General features: G+C 44.5%; 1 protein-coding gene across 2 annotated transcripts in view; it reads left to right on the forward strand.

Moving 5' to 3' along the window:
• Positions 1–15,478, forward strand: part of LOC112252257 (junctophilin-3-like) — a 29,958-nt gene extending 14,480 nt beyond the window's left edge. The window contains exons 3-5 of one of the 2 annotated variants that reach the window (XM_024423341.2): positions 9,156–9,280; positions 11,873–12,882; positions 13,917–15,478. In XM_024423341.2, the coding sequence (XP_024279109.1) occupies positions 9,156–9,280; positions 11,873–12,882; positions 13,917–13,997 (1,216 nt within the window). In that variant the 3' untranslated portion in view covers positions 13,998–15,478. The remainder of the gene's footprint in view (positions 1–9,155; positions 9,281–11,872; positions 12,883–13,916) is intronic. The other variant, XM_024423343.2, reaches the window with a different exon arrangement.
• Positions 15,479–15,878: the final 400 nt, after the last annotated feature.

The following is a 15,878-nucleotide window of genomic DNA, read 5'->3' on the forward strand; positions in this document are numbered from 1 at the left end:
GTTCATCTTGAAAAGGGTGAAGCCAGAGTAACAATTTAGCAACAACATCCTCTTCGATAACACATGCTGCAGCTGCTATACACTTTTAACAAGCTTACAACTAAAGCTAGCTAGATAAACCGTGGGAAAACTACTGCTAGCTATTGTGCAGTGACCTGTCCGCTTTCAAGAAGCTGGAAGTTTCCATACGTTTTTGTAAGAACCGTCCCACCCAAGTCAAAATGTGATTGGTTGATTCCACTGTTACTCCTAAATTATACCCAAATACAGTTGAATGGCAGATGCCTTCTATCTAGCTTCTGAGGGCCTAGCCAATGGCTGACATAGCTAGCTAGATTTATCTCCCCAGAGACCAACAAAGAAAAATCCTGATTGTTTTTTTTTTTGTTTCAGTGTTAACCCTTTCCTTTCCAAAACCACCTGAAGAGTTTCAGTCAGAATATCCTTGAGAAGGATAATATAATCAGAATACCATTGAAATATTATTGAAAAGATTAAATAGAAATTCAACGTGTGTATATTTGAAGTGTATAAGTGTATATTTTAAAATGACAACAACTATTTTATAAATTCTTAGGTCTTCTCTGAAGGTTTAGAAGGCCCTCACGGTTCCCCACTGTTAGTTTGTGTATCCCCTTCTGGACTGAGGAACTGAAAGAATGCAACATTGACCTACATTAGTTATAAACTAGGGTTGAATTACATAGCTGGTTGCTCTTGGATATCACACATGCATGTGGACCTCTGCATCGCCCATTATACTGAGTTCCTCTTCCTGACCAAACCAGACTGGGGTCTGAATGAGGCTGGTATGGATTGTTTAAACACGTTGCCCGGAACCTTGATGGGTCTATATTGATGGGTGAGCAGTAGAGGCAATCAATGATGTGGGTATACACGGTCATGGTGTCATGGCTATGAACTATTACATCATTATTTGAAAACATGTATGCATTTGTTCATATGTGTGTGTGGGTGTGTGGGTGTGACGTGTGTGCATGCGTGCGTGCATGCACATGTGTATGTGTGTCCGTGCATAAGTGCATGTGTGTATGTGTTTTTGTGGTTGACAGAGAGAGATAAAGAGAAAGCCCAATTAGGCCATAAGCTATGAAAACAGAATACCTGTGTGATCTGCCTGTTTCTTGACTTTCTTTTGCACTCCTGTGTTGGGCCGTTGAAGCCTTCTCCTGGAGGGAGGTGGGAGAAAGGCATGACGGGAGATAGAGAAAGAAAGAGAGAGAATATCAGAGATACAGAGAGAAAGAGAGAGAGAGAGCGACAGAGAGAAAGAGAGAGAGCAGAGGCAGGGAGTGATATCTGCATTGGCGGACAGCCTGAGAGAGACAAGGGAGGCTGAACTGGAGGCTGGCCGCCACACACACACACACACACACAATTTGCACATAAATATATGTGCATGCAAACAAATGTTCAAACACCCACGCTTACAACCTTCACACCCAGCACACTCTTCCAAGATCTCCAAAGTCTTAACTATGCATATCGATTAATTATTATATCATAGGATGCAACCCCAAAGGCTATTACTCTAAAAACTGTGGACTTAAGTCTTGATTTACATAGCTATGTTACGTTTTGTGGGCATCTGTACACTTCCATGTGTGTGTCTGTGTCTGTGTTTCTACACATACATACAGTATATGCAAGGGTATGCATTTGCTATATTTGGTTCTAAAACTCAAATCCTATTTAAGCTCATCAAACTCTTCCAGGCACACTGGCTACAGCTAAGTACCTACACAGGGCGACAGGTAGCCTGGCTGTTAAGAGCACTGGGTCAGTTACCGGAAGGTGGTTTGAATCCACGAGACGACTAGGTGACAAATCTGATGATGGGCCCTTGAGAAAGGCACTTAACCCTAATCGCTCCTGTAAGTTTCTCTGGGTAAGAGCGTCTGCATATTTTTCTTTTTTTAAGTATAGTAATAGAGCACACTGGCTACAGCTAACTACCTACACAGGGCACACTGGCTACAGCTAACTACCTACACAGGACACACTGGCTACAGCTAACTACCTACACAGGGCACACTGGCTACAGCTAACTACCTACACAGGACACACTGGCTACAGCTAACTACCTACACAGGGCACACTGGCTACAGCTAACTACCTACACAGGACACACTGGCTACAGCTAACTACCTACACAGGGCACACTGGCTACAGCTAACTACCTACACAGGACACACTGGCTACAGCTAACTACCTACACAGGGAACACTGGCTACAGCTAACTACCTACACAGGACACACTGGCTACAGCTAACTACCTACACAGGACACACTGGCTACAGCTAACTACCTACACAGGGAACACTGGCTACAGCTAACTACCTACACAGGACACACTGGCTACAGCTAACTACCCACACAGGGACACTGGCTACAGCTAACTACCTACACAGGACACACTGGCTACAGCTAACTACCTACACAGGACACACTGGCTACAGCTAACTACCTACGCAGGACACACTGGCTACAGCTAACTACCTACACAGGACACACTGGCTACAGCTAACTACCTACACAGGGACACTGGCTACAGCTAACTACCTACACAGAGACACTGGCTACAGCTAACTACCTACACAGGACACACTGGCTACAGCTAACTACCTACACAGGGACACTGGCTACAGCTAACTACCTACACAGGACACACTGGCTACAGCTAACTACCTACACAGGACACACTGGCTACAGCTAACTGCCTACACAGGACACACTGGCTACAGCTAACTACCTACACAGGGACACTCATTATAGATGAGGGCATCTACACCTCGATGCAGCAGGATAATACATTTATCTCAACCCATGTCAGCTGATTCAGTGTGGCACTGCTGTAGCACAGAGAGAGGAAAGGATGAGAGCAGGGGTATGGGGGTATCATTTTGTATTCAGGAACAATAGCAGCCACTGCTTGACTTTAAAGCTGTCATAAAATACAGTAAGGAGAATGTGGGTAACATACCTCTGTCTGTGAGGACAGGGATGCACATTTCGAGGAACACCGTGTGAGAAGAGATTGACCTCAACCGTTCTATGCTAAACATTTGAATTGCCTCTACAGCAGTTCTCTGGTGCAAACAGTACACAGGCTAACCCAGATATTATGAGAGGAAAGGTATTTTCCTTGTAGAACTCCAAGACAAAGGTTACTCTTCGAGGTAAGATACCAAGAAATAATGCATAGTCACAGAACAATATAGGTAAATAACAACAAACACTCACACACACACAGAGAGAGAGAGATAGAGACATACTCACAAACAGAGGCAGAAGGAGACCACAGTAGGACAGAAGCAGACCACAGTAGGACAGAAAGCGACTACAGTAGGACAGAAAGAGACCACAGTAGGACAGAAGGAGACCACAGTAGGACAGAAGGAGACCACAGTAGGACAAAAAGAGACCACAGTAGGACAGAAAGAGACCACAGTAGGACAGAAAGAGACCACAGTAAATCAAATCAAATCAAATTGTATTTGTCACATACACATGGTTAGCAGATGTTAATGCGAGTGTAGCAAAAATGCTTGTGCTTCTAGTTCTGACAATGCAGTAATATCCAATGAGTAATCTAACCTAACAATTTCACAACAACTACCTTATACACACAGGTTGTATAGGGATGAATAAGAATATGTACATAAAAAAATATATGAATGAGTGATGGTATAGAACGGCATAGGCAAGATGCAGTAGAATGTATAGAGTACAGTATATACAGATGAGATGAGTAATGTAGGGTATGTAAACATTATATTAAGTGGATTGTTTAAAGTGACTAGTGATACATTTATTACATAAATCTTTCCATTATTAAAGTGGCTGGAGTTGAGTCAGTATGTTGGCAGCAGCCTCTCAATGTTAGTGATGGCTGTTTAACAGTCTGATGGCCTTGAGATAGAAGCTGTTTTTCAGTCTCTCGGTCCCTGCTTTGATGCACCTGTACTGACCTCGCCTTCTGGATGATAGCGGGGTGAACAGGCAGTGGCTCGGGTGGTTGTTGTCCTTGATGATCCTTTTGGCCTTCCTGTGACATCGGGTGCTGTAGGTGTCCTGGAGGGCAGGTAGTTTGCCCCTGGTGATGCGTTGTGCAGACCTCACAACCCTCTGGAGAGCCTTGCGGTTGTGGGAGGAGTAGTTGCGCTGCTGCGCCTTCTTCACCACGCTGTCTGTGTGGTTGGACCATTTCAGTTGGTCCATGATGTGTACGCCGAAGAACTTAAAACGTTCTACCCTCTCCACTACTGTCCCGTCAATGTGGATAGGGGAGTGCTCCCTCTGCTGTTTCCTGAAGTCCACAATCATCTCCTTTGTTTTGTTGACGTTGAGTGTGAGGTTATTTTCCTGACACCACACTCCAAGGGCCCTCACCTCCTCCCTGTAGGCCGTCTCGTAGTTGTTGGTAATCAAGCCTACCACTGTAGTGTCATCTGCAAACTTGATGATTGAGTTGGAGGCGTGCATGGACATGCAGTCGTTGGTGAACAGGGAGTACAGGAGAGGGCTGAGAACGCAACCTTGTGGGGACCCAGTGTTGAAGATCAGTGGGGTGGAGATGTTGTTACCAACCCTCACCACCTGGGGGCGGCCCGCCAGGAAGTCCAGGACCCAGTTGCACAGGGCGGGGTCGAGACCCAGGGTCTCGAGCTTGATGATGAGTTTGGAGGGTACTAAGGTGTTAAATGCTGCACTGTAGTCGATGAACAGCATTCTTACATAGGTATTCCTCTTGCCCAGGTGGGATAGGGCAGTGTGTAGTGTGATTGCGATTGCGTCGTCTGTGGACCTATTGGGGCAGTAAGCAAATTGGAGTGGGTCTAGGGTGTCAGGTAGGGTGGAGGTGATATGGTCCTTGACTAGTCTCTCAAAGCACTTCATGATGACGGAATTCAGTGCTATGGGGTGGTAGTCATTTAGCTCAGTTACCTTAGCTTTCTTGGGAACAGGAACAATAGTGGCCCTCTTGAAGCATGTGGGGACAGCAGACTGGGATAAGGATTGATTGAATATGTCCGTAAACACACCAGCCAGCTGGTCTGTTCATGCTCTGAGGACGCGGCTGGGGATGCTGTCTGGGCCTGCAGCCTTGCGAGGGTTAACACGTTTAAATATTTTGCTCACATTGGCTGCAGTGAAGGAGAGCCCACAGGTTTTGGTAGCGGGCCATGCCAGTGGCACTGTATTGTCCTCAAAGTGAGCAAAGAAGTTGTTCTGTCTGGGGGAGCAAGACATCATGGTCCGCGACGGGGCTGGTTTTCCTTTTATAGTCCGTGATTGACTGTAGACCCCGCCACATACCTCTCGTGTCTGAGCAGTTGAATTGCGACTCTACTTTGTCTCTATACTGAGGCTTAGCTTGTTTGATTGCTTGCGGAGGGAATAGCTACACTGTTTGTATTCGGTCATGTTTCCGGTCACCTTTCCCTGATTAAAAGCAGGGGTTTGTGCTTTCAGTTTTGCACAAATGCTGCCATCAATCCACGGTTTCTGTTTTGGGAATGTTTTAATAGACGCTGTGGATACGACATCGCCGATGCATTTGCTAATAAACCCGCTGACCAAATCAGCGTATTCATCAATGTTGTTGTTCGCCACAATGCGGAACAAATCCCAGTCCACATGATCGAAGCAAACTTGAAGCGTGGAATCCGATTGGTCAGACCAGTAGGACAGAAGGAGACCACAGTAGGACAGAAAGAAGACCACAGTAGGACAGAAGGAGACCACAGTAGGACTGAAAGAGACCACAGTAGGACAGAAAGAAGACCACAGTAGGACAGAAGGAGACCACAGTAGGACTGAAAGAGACCACAGTAGGACAGAAAGAGACCACAGTAGGACAGAAGGAGACCACAGTAGGACTGAAAGAGACCACAGTAGGACAGAAATAGACCACAGTAAGACAGAAGGAGACCACAGTAGGACTGAAAGAGACCACAGTAGGACAGAAAGAGACCACAGTAGGACAGAAAGAGACCACAGTAGGACTGAAAGAGACCACAGTAGGACAGAAAGAGACCACAGTAGGACAGAAAGAGACCACAGTAGGACAGAAAGAGACCACAGTAGGACAGAAAGAGACCACAGTAGGACAGAAAGAGACCACAGTAGGACAGAAAGAGACCACAGTAGGACAGAAAGAGACCACAGTAGGACAGAAAGAGACTACAGTAGGACAGAAAGAGACCACAGTAGGACAGAAGGAGACCACAGTAGGACAGAAAGAGACCACAGTAGGACAGAAGGAGACCACAGGAGGACAGAAAGAGACCACAGTAGGACAGAAAGAGACCACAGTAGGACAGAAAGAGACCACAGTAGGACAGAAAGAGATCACAGTAGGACAGAAAGAGACCACAGTAGGACAGAAAGAGATGTTCATGAGATGTTAATAGGGTAAATGTGTTTATCAGAGTCCCTGCGTCATGTGCTGCTGATGAGACATTGATACCGGAAACAAGCATGAATTGTCTCCGGCTCTGTTCAAATCCATCTTGATGCAACTTATTAAAAAGAGGCTCCTTATGTGTGTCATCCTGAGGATTAGTGAGACTCTCATTGTGTCCCAAATGGCACCCTATTCCCCAGACGGCTCAGGTCATGCCTTAGTCAGACCATTCTAGGTTACTTAAGATTGTATAAGCATGGCCCCTTTCCCATTAACATAAGATTAGCTAGCAGCTTCTCAAGACAAATATATTCAGTGTGAATTAATGTGTTAGATAGATAAAGGTGTGAGAGGAAGTTAATTCTCTAAATGTCTGCTAGAGTGGAGGGCGTTTGTCTTTACTTGTGTGTTACAAGTTGAGTGCAGGTTGTGTGAGAAAACATGTCTGTGTTTGCATGAGAAAGATGGTTCAAGAGGTCGAGACATTGTGCATTGTGAGAGTCAGAGAGCGGTGAAATAACTTCTGTTCACGTGTGCACGCATGAGAGTAAGAAGGTGTATTAGGAGAGATGAGGGGTGCAGGCAAAAAGTCCTGTGTGTGTCTGATGTCATAGAATGATTAGTGTCTCTGTGAAATCAGAAGTGGTGTTCTTACTGCTGTGGTTTGGTGTGATATAAATAGACAGAGAATCAAATCCATATCTGCCTTACATGCCAACACATGTGCTAGCGTGTGTGTGTGTGTGTGTGTGTGTGTGTGTGTGTGTGTGTGTGTGTGTGTGTGTGTGTGTGTGTGTGTGTGTGTGTGTGTGTGTGTGTGTGTGTGTGTGTGTGTGTGTGAGTGTGTGTGTGTCAGTGAGTGGTGGGGTGATCACTGCATTCTTTCTAAATGATGAAGCTGTAAAATAACTCATGCAGTGCTCTGGGGCACAGTAACACTGAATGGAAGATTCCTATCCCCTCCCTCTCTCTCACTATGTTTCTCACTCCCTTGCTCCTGCAGTTGCTAGGACAACGGTCCAGGAGAGGGCTGGTCCCCAGTAGAGCAGGATGAGGAGCTCTCCCCCTCTCAGCTCACCTCAGCTTACCCCCTCACCACACCCCGCTCTAACACCCACTAATGTGTCCCTACCAAACACACCAGGCCAGCCAACACTGTCCACACACGGCTATCTAAAATGAACAAACAGAAACTTTTACAGACTATTACTCACACACTACTACAGACGGACAGATGGACGGACACACACACACACACACACACACACCCACACAGTGCTGTGACCACACAGTGCTGTGAGCTCTAGTGCCAGGGTGAAGAGAGACAGAAGCAAAAAGAAACACAGGCAAAAAAAATCAATAACCATCGACATGCAATACTGCACCAAGACAGTTCCTGCACAAACAAGGAGGAGAGAGGGAAATAGAAAAGGAAAGAGACAAAATAGAGGGTTCAGAGAGAGAGACTAGAAAGAATGGTAAAGGCAAAACGATTGGGAAAGCACCGTATGTTCTCCTCTGGACGTGGGTTTATGTCATGCGAGCTAAAACGGAATTATCCATTTGAAGGGATTGCACATTATCATCAGGCCTCTATTATTTTTATGAGACCACAGTAGTATGACACAGAAACAGATGTCAGTATGGGGCTATCTGTCACATACCAGAAGGGTATACTACGATGGAAGCTGCAGATGTAGGATCTTAATTTGAGCCAGTTTGATACAGAAGGGAAATAATCCTGCAGCCACAGGAAATGTGAATTATTAAGTGATTATAATTCATATTTTCAATTCAGCAGGCTATAGTGTGAAATAGGCTTTTAGAAGTGAGGTATTTATTTTATTACTTATCGTTAAGGTCATCTTTGGTGTGCTTATCAATGCACAAGTACCTTTTTCCCACTCCTATCAGCAAAATAATTGTATTGTCATAAAAAGGTTTTACTGTGTGAAGTTTCAAGTGCATTCTGTCATTATTAAATGTGTAATGTGATAGGTATTTCAACATTACTATTTTTTAACACACAAAAAAACCTTTTAATTTAAAAAATATTTAATCAGTCATCTTCCTCGAATGAAGTGGATGATGACGCAATCTTTGCGAGAGGGAGAGAATTTGATTTCATTGGTCCTCAACTCGAGGCTCAGATACTCAGACACCTGCACCAGAGCAGGTTAGTTCTGAAGGATTCATTGCCATAGAAATGTACCTGGCTAAAAGGTGAGACACTTTCGTGGTACCGGTTATCCCGAGTTGAACTCAGATTTGACCAAAGTTACCTCGGTAACTCCTAAAACTTGATTCGTAGTATCGTGCTCTGGGTTCAAATAATATTGAGGTTTTTTCAGTTACTTTTAAAGACAAGTAGTTGAATATTGGAATTTATTTGAAAATACACTTGGAAAGTATTTGAAAATACTGAAATACACAGACTCAAATACACTCCCATCCATTTAACCCAGGCATTTTAAAATAGTATTTGAAATAAGTATTTGAAAATATGTTAAAATAGTAGGCTATTTATAGGAAATTATTTAAAAATATTCCAGCATTGGAATTGGGCAGCCCTGACATAGAGGGTCTGACCTCACAGGAGAAATGGGAATTGGCTGTCTATTATATTATACATTCCAATACACGTACAGTACACTCACAAAGTCAGTCATGCAACATGCTCCCTGCAGTTGCATTCTTTAATGAATTATTATTTACTCACCACCAGGACAGCTCATGCACGAGGGAAGGCAGAGGCGGCCATGGGAGCAGCCCAGAAGGCCCAGGAAGAGTGTCGCCTCGCCAGGGTCACGGCCAAAGAGTTCTCCCCCTCCTTCCAGCACCGCAAAAACGGTGAGTGTGCCACCATCCCCATAGCAACCATCAATACACCAGAAGCACCAATTTTGTCACACACAGTCTTTTTATAACCACAAATGTCAATACACTAATGCCCTGAGTCTATTTGGCACTCACAGTGTGTCACTTTATTTTATCAACTTGAAACGCTGAGAGAAAATACATACTGCATCATATATGAATAAACATACAGTATGTCTCCTGAACATGTAAATAATGGCAAGAGAGAGAAGAGAATGGCCAAGTCAATCAGGTGTCAGTGGCAGGCATGTGGGTGCTCTACTGTATGTGCTCGTGCCCCATGGGACCGGTTACCCACAGTGCAGTGCAAGTCATGAGTGATGGAGGCAGCAACAGGAAGCTGGAGGGAGGTCAACAATGAACTTTCCAACAAGCCCACGCAAGGCAGGCTGACTGACACACACTCTTAAACACACACACACTTCCTGACATATACTCTCCCTTGCTTGTTTGTTTGTTCCACGTACCTGACAATACCTTGATGGCTGTTTTGAATGTCATGACATTATAAAGACTCACAGTTACAGATTCCCTAGGAGGCTGAGTTTATCCTCAGAGCAACAACAGCAGCATTTGTCTTAACTGAAATGGGTCATTTCACCAAGCTCTTATGTGCCAACCAAACCCTTTGCACACAATATCTGTGCACTTGCACATGATAAATTAGCACATTGAGCACTGTTGAGGCTCAGAGGGAGAGTGATAGTGTTGTGCTGTGCCTTGTCGTGCTGTGCTGCCTGTTGAGCAGAGTAAAGATTGTGTGAGTGTTGTGACTGGCTGGGTGCAGACGTCTGGGAGACAGCGAGGTAAGGTAGGCAATGCAGAGAGAGAAAGGAGTGTCTGGCGTAACTGAGTAGAATGCTTAACCAGCCCCCCTCTCTCTGGTGCTGCTGACTGAAAAACCTTGAAAAGAGGCAGAGTCTAGTCTAAAGACAGGACAGGAGTGGTCAGGAATAGTCTGTCTGTCTAAGAGGTATTCTATTCTATTGTGTTGTGTGCATGATTGCATAATATAATGGGCACATCAACTACACGCATCTCAGGAAAGGAAATTAGGTCATTTTAAGGGCAATGGTTCCTTCCATATGCACGTCCCTTTGATTTCCTTTACATAATACTGACATCATCTGGTTGACGTTAGCAGTACAGCTGTTCATGTCATTCATGGGGTAAATTGGCCATGGCCATATCACAGAGATTGGACTTGAATATAAAACAAGTCCAAACATGAATATAAAACAAAGAGAACTCTAAATCATTCACTTTGAAATGGGACTATCCCAACCTAATAACTCTAAATCATTTACTTTGAAATGGGACCATCCAAATGTAATAACTCTAAATCATTCACTTTGAAATGGGACCATCCCAACGTAATAACTCTAAATCATTCACTTTGAAATGGGACCATCCCAACGTAATAACTCTAAATCATTCACTTTGAAATGGGACCATCCCAACGTAATAACTCTAAATCATTCACTTTGAAATGGGACTATCCCAACTTAATAACTCTAAATAAATTACTTTGAAATGGGACAATCCCAACGTAATAACTATAAATCATTCATTTTGAAATGGGACCATCCCAACGTAATAACTCTAAATCATTCACTTTGAAATGGGACTATCCCAACGTAATAACTCTAAATCATTCACTTTGAAATGGGACCATCCCAACGTAATAACTCTAAATCATTCACTTTGAAATGGGACTATCCCAACGTAATAACTCTAAATCATTCACTTTGAAATGGGACCATCCCAACGTAATAACTCTAAATCATTCACTTTGAAATGGGACTATCCCAACCTAATAACTCTAAATCATTTACTTTGAAATGGGACCATCCCAATGTAATAACTCTAAATCATTCACTTTGAAATGGGACCATCCCAACGTAATAACTCTAAATCATTCACTTTGAAATGGGACCATCCCAATGTAATAACTCTAAATCATTCACTTTGAAATGGGACCATCCCAACGTAATAACTCTAAATCATTCACTTTGAAATGGGACCATCTCAACGTAAAAACTCTAAATCATTCACTTTGAAATGGGACCATCCCAACGTAATAACTCTAAATCATTCACTTTGAAATGGGACCATCTCAACGTAAAAACTCTAAATCATTCACTTTGAAATGGGACTATCCCAACGTAATACCTCTCAATCATTCACTTTGAAATGGGACCATCCCAACGTAATAACTCTCAATCATTCACTTTGAAATGGGACTATTCCAACATTGTGTGTCATGCTGTCCTGACTCTCTGTCTCTCTGTTGTGTCTCTGTCTGTGTTTCTCTCTGTCTGTGTCTCTCTTTCTGTCTGTCTCTCTCTCATGTCTTTGTCTGTGTCTCTGTCTGTGTGTCTCTCTCTCTGTCTGTGTCTCTCTCTCTTGTGTCCCTGTCTGTGTCTCTCTCTCTGTGTCTCTGTCTGTGTGTGTCTCTCTCTCTCTGTGTCTCTGTCTGTGTCTCTCTCTCTGTGTCTCTGTCTGTGTGTCTCTCTCTCTCTGTGTCTCTGTCTGTGTCTCTCTCTCTGTGTCTCTGTTGGTCAGGAGTAGAGGTCCAAAGGCCAAAACATCAGAACTCCAGTGAGAACGACATTGAGGTGGTCTCCAGTGGCACAGGGCCAGACAGTCCTGAACTCTACATGAAGGGCACAACACCCCCAAACTTGACCCCTGACCTTAGCCCTGAGGCCAGCCACCCCTCCTCGCCCCCCTGCAGCCCTGCCACCACCAAGCCACACTGCACCAAGAACGCTCGCTTCCTGCGGCAGAGTGCTGTGGACGATGCTGGGGGTGGTGGCGGTGGGGGAGGGGGCAGTAGTGGGCAGGAGATCCAGGTGCTGATGGAGGGGCGAGGAGGGGGCGAGTACCTTAGGGCCAACAGCTGGAGCGAGGACAAGGACAAGCACTCTTATAAAGGGGGAAGCAGGGGGGGCAGCTGGGGCAGAAATCGCTCTACCACCCCCTCTGTCCAAGAGGAAGCCAGGGGCAGCGGGCGCACAAATGGCCACGGCCACAAGCACGCCTCCTCCAATCACAAGTCTCGAGAGCATGGTTCGTCCAATCACAAGGCCTCCAGGGACCGGTGGTCGGACTGCCCATCAGCATCGTGGAGGTCCCAGCGGACGCACAGCGGTGACACACGACTGCTGGAGCAGGATGAGGAGAAGCTGAGCAACTACGAGATGGAGATGAGGCCACTGCAGCCAATGGACTCCAACTCCCAGAAGCCCTATGGGCTGGGAGAGGAGGGCCATGGTCACGGGGGCGAAGCCCACTCCCACACGCTGCAGAGACAGCGGCCTAGTAAGAGCCGGGAGGCCAAGGAGGGCAGAGACATGGAGGCGGCACGGCCTTCAGGGGTGCGGGAGGGTAAAGAGGGCAAGGAGGGACTGGCCCCAGACTCAATGCAAAAGATGGACAGTCTGTGCAAGGAGGACAAGCTGGAGGCTAGGCCTCTGCGCAGGGATCTCACCCTCTCCCCCCCACAGAAATCCTCACCCATTGCACTAGAACACGACGATGACAAGAAACTGACCCAGCTCAAAGCAAACTCGGTAAGGAGTCCTCCTCTCAACCACACATTCATAGTCAAATTTAGTCATGTAATTTATTTATTGTGTGCACACATGCAGAAAATACACATGCATGGGTAATCACTCATGTGTAAGGTAGCAAGTGGGAGCATCCCAGGCCCTGGTGTAGTCTCCTGATAGGCAGGTGCTCTATAAAACACAGACACCTTGGTTGGGCTTCTAACCTCCCACAGTCCCCTCCACCGCACCACAGCCTCAGCTAGCTATCTCCCACTGTACTCCCAGCACCTTAGTAACAGCAGATTGGCAAAGTAGCTCCTTCCACAAAGCAGCCCCGCATTGGCTGCCCCACGCTCTGTTGCTAGGGAACAGGTTATGCCTTGCTTCAGCGGTAGCCAATAAGTGGGCGTGTGATGGTGACTGGAGGAGGGGGGGGGTGGTATTTGCAACCGCAGTGAGGCAAGTAATGCAGCGAACTTGTGTAAGACATGAGACACAGACGTAGATTCTGCAAGTGATCACATTGTAAAACACTCTTGGACAAAGATCCCACTATGATATATTTTAACACTATGATATATTTTATTCTAAATATTTTAGATATCATACTATGGACTCAATTGCTTTGATAATTACATCGGTCATTTGTGATGCTTTCTACCTTGTACAATAGATCGAGTCCTGCACATTTTCCATGACAGTGTTACAGTACATCAGTTAGATTTCACTAACAGTCTGCTGTTTAGACATGCTGGCTCTCAATGACACAGAGACTCACTTGAAAATATTGTATCTCTCAAATGAACCTAATTATACAGAGTAAATACCAAAATCAAAGAAAGTACACATTAGCTGTGTATTTGCTTGTGTGTTAAGGCAGAGCTGTGTGTGTGTGTGTGTGTGTGTGTGTGTGTGTGTGTGTGTGTGTGTGTGTGTGTGTGTGTGTGTGTGTGTGTGTGTGTGTGTGTGTGTGTGTGTGTGTGTGTGTGTGTGTGTGCTTACGTTAGTAAAAGTCTGAATGAACATGTTCTATTCTCTCTCTCCCTCCTCCACAGAGCTCCAGCTCAATTCTGGTCGTCATGGTGATTTTGCTCAACATTGGAGTCGCAATTTTGTTTATCCACTTTTTTATTTAAACATGTATTGCCTATTGATTCCTTTTATGATTATACATTATTATGAGTATTATCATGACTATCAGTAACCAGACCTTGACCATTCGACACTTCTGTAAAGAATATAGTAAGAGGATAAACAATATGGGGATAAAGATGGTTCCCAATGCCCAGATTTCAGATAAGCAGTTATCTGCAAAACATCTGCAAAACATTTTGGATTTCTCTCCCTGAAATTACCTGTTTTTCTTCTTAAATCATAGTTTAAAAACGTATAATTAAAATGATTAATTTCCTCACATATGACATGTTAATATATATTATTTTGTATTCCTTAATTGCCTTTTCTCTCTGATTATATTGCTGATGTTCTTTTGATTGAGTTTGTTTCTGGTGGCAGACTCAGATGAGTGGTGGCACTGCCTGTATGATGGTGTAGTGGGTCAAATGAGGCAGAAGATAATGTATCTACTCTGGTTGTGACTGTGTCCACCTAACCTGGGTTCAAATACTATTTAATAATATTTTTAAATACTGTATCTGTGCTTGATTGAGCTTACCTGTTGCAGTGGAAACAATAGAAAAGTCCCAAAAGTGCAAAACCATGCCTACCTGACAGTCGAGGCAGGCCCAAGCAAATGCTGAAAGTATTTGAAAGATTTCAAGTTGTATTTGAACACAGGTGTTGTCCACCCAGTAATACAAGGTTCAAAGGGATGGGAAACGGCCCCCTGTCCCCTGTCCTACCCAGTGCCCTCCGAACCCACCCCATCCTCTACCCCTGCACATATCACCCTTCTGGCACGTTGTTCCCCTTCACGAATATAAGTTCAGCCTCTCACCACCCATCCTTCCCCTTCCGGGTAGTCCACTCATGACATCACACCATATCTTGTTACCCTCTTTTCCTTGTTTCATGTAACTCTCCTTTCATTTTATACCCCACCGTGCTCCCCAAATCCTAACAACCAACCATTTCCACCAAGACTTCATTTTGTTTCTTTCTTTCATGAACATATGATTCAATAAAAATAGGGCTGCAAAACAACTTTTGCAACTACAGAATCTGGTCAGCAACAGGACATGTTTACAATCTGAAAAACCAGGATGACCAATACAAATTTGCCTCTAACAACTATAACACCATACCTATCTATGTTAGTAAACCGTTTGTAAATTTAGCAACTTGGGTTACCAAGATTGAAACATGCGCGAGGATCTACTCTTTGTCAACTCTAATCCGTCCGCAACCGGAGTAGGAATAGTTCTGTCTGAAAGGACTTCATCCAGGTCTCTAATGTAAAAGATTCTCTCTATAGTCTACAACAAAAGTCTCTAATGTAAAAGATTCTCTCTATAGTCTAAAACAAAAGTCTCTAATGTAAAAGATTCTCTCTGTAGTCTACAACAAAAGAAAATCATGATCTAAAGGAAAGAACTCTCAAACACACACACACTGTACAATTCCATGTACACAACAGGTACAATACTCATGTACACAACAGGTACAATACTCATGCACACAACAGGTACAATACTCATGTACACAACAGGTACAATACTCATGCACACAACAGGTACAATACCCATGTACACAACAGGTACAATACTCATGTACACAACAGGTACAATACTCATGCACGTCTGTCCAGTGGAGTTATTATACGCTAGATTTGTATAAAATATTGACATTCCAACCAACTTCATCAGTATCTCTCTGAACTTCATATGAGGACTATAGGGCATGACATTCTGTCAGTTGTCATCTAACTGCCCCTTTGGCCCCAACAGAGTCTCTCTCTCTTTCTCTTTCTCATTACAGTATAATGACTAAAGGTTCCTACCCAAACCTCACCCCACACACCTGGTCTGGAGCCACTGGCTCGCCGTACAGTAAGAGAC

The sequence above is a fragment of the Oncorhynchus tshawytscha genome, linkage group LG06 (genome assembly GCF_018296145.1).
Source record: "Oncorhynchus tshawytscha isolate Ot180627B linkage group LG06, Otsh_v2.0, whole genome shotgun sequence".
NCBI lineage: Eukaryota > Metazoa > Chordata > Actinopteri > Salmoniformes > Salmonidae > Oncorhynchus > Oncorhynchus tshawytscha.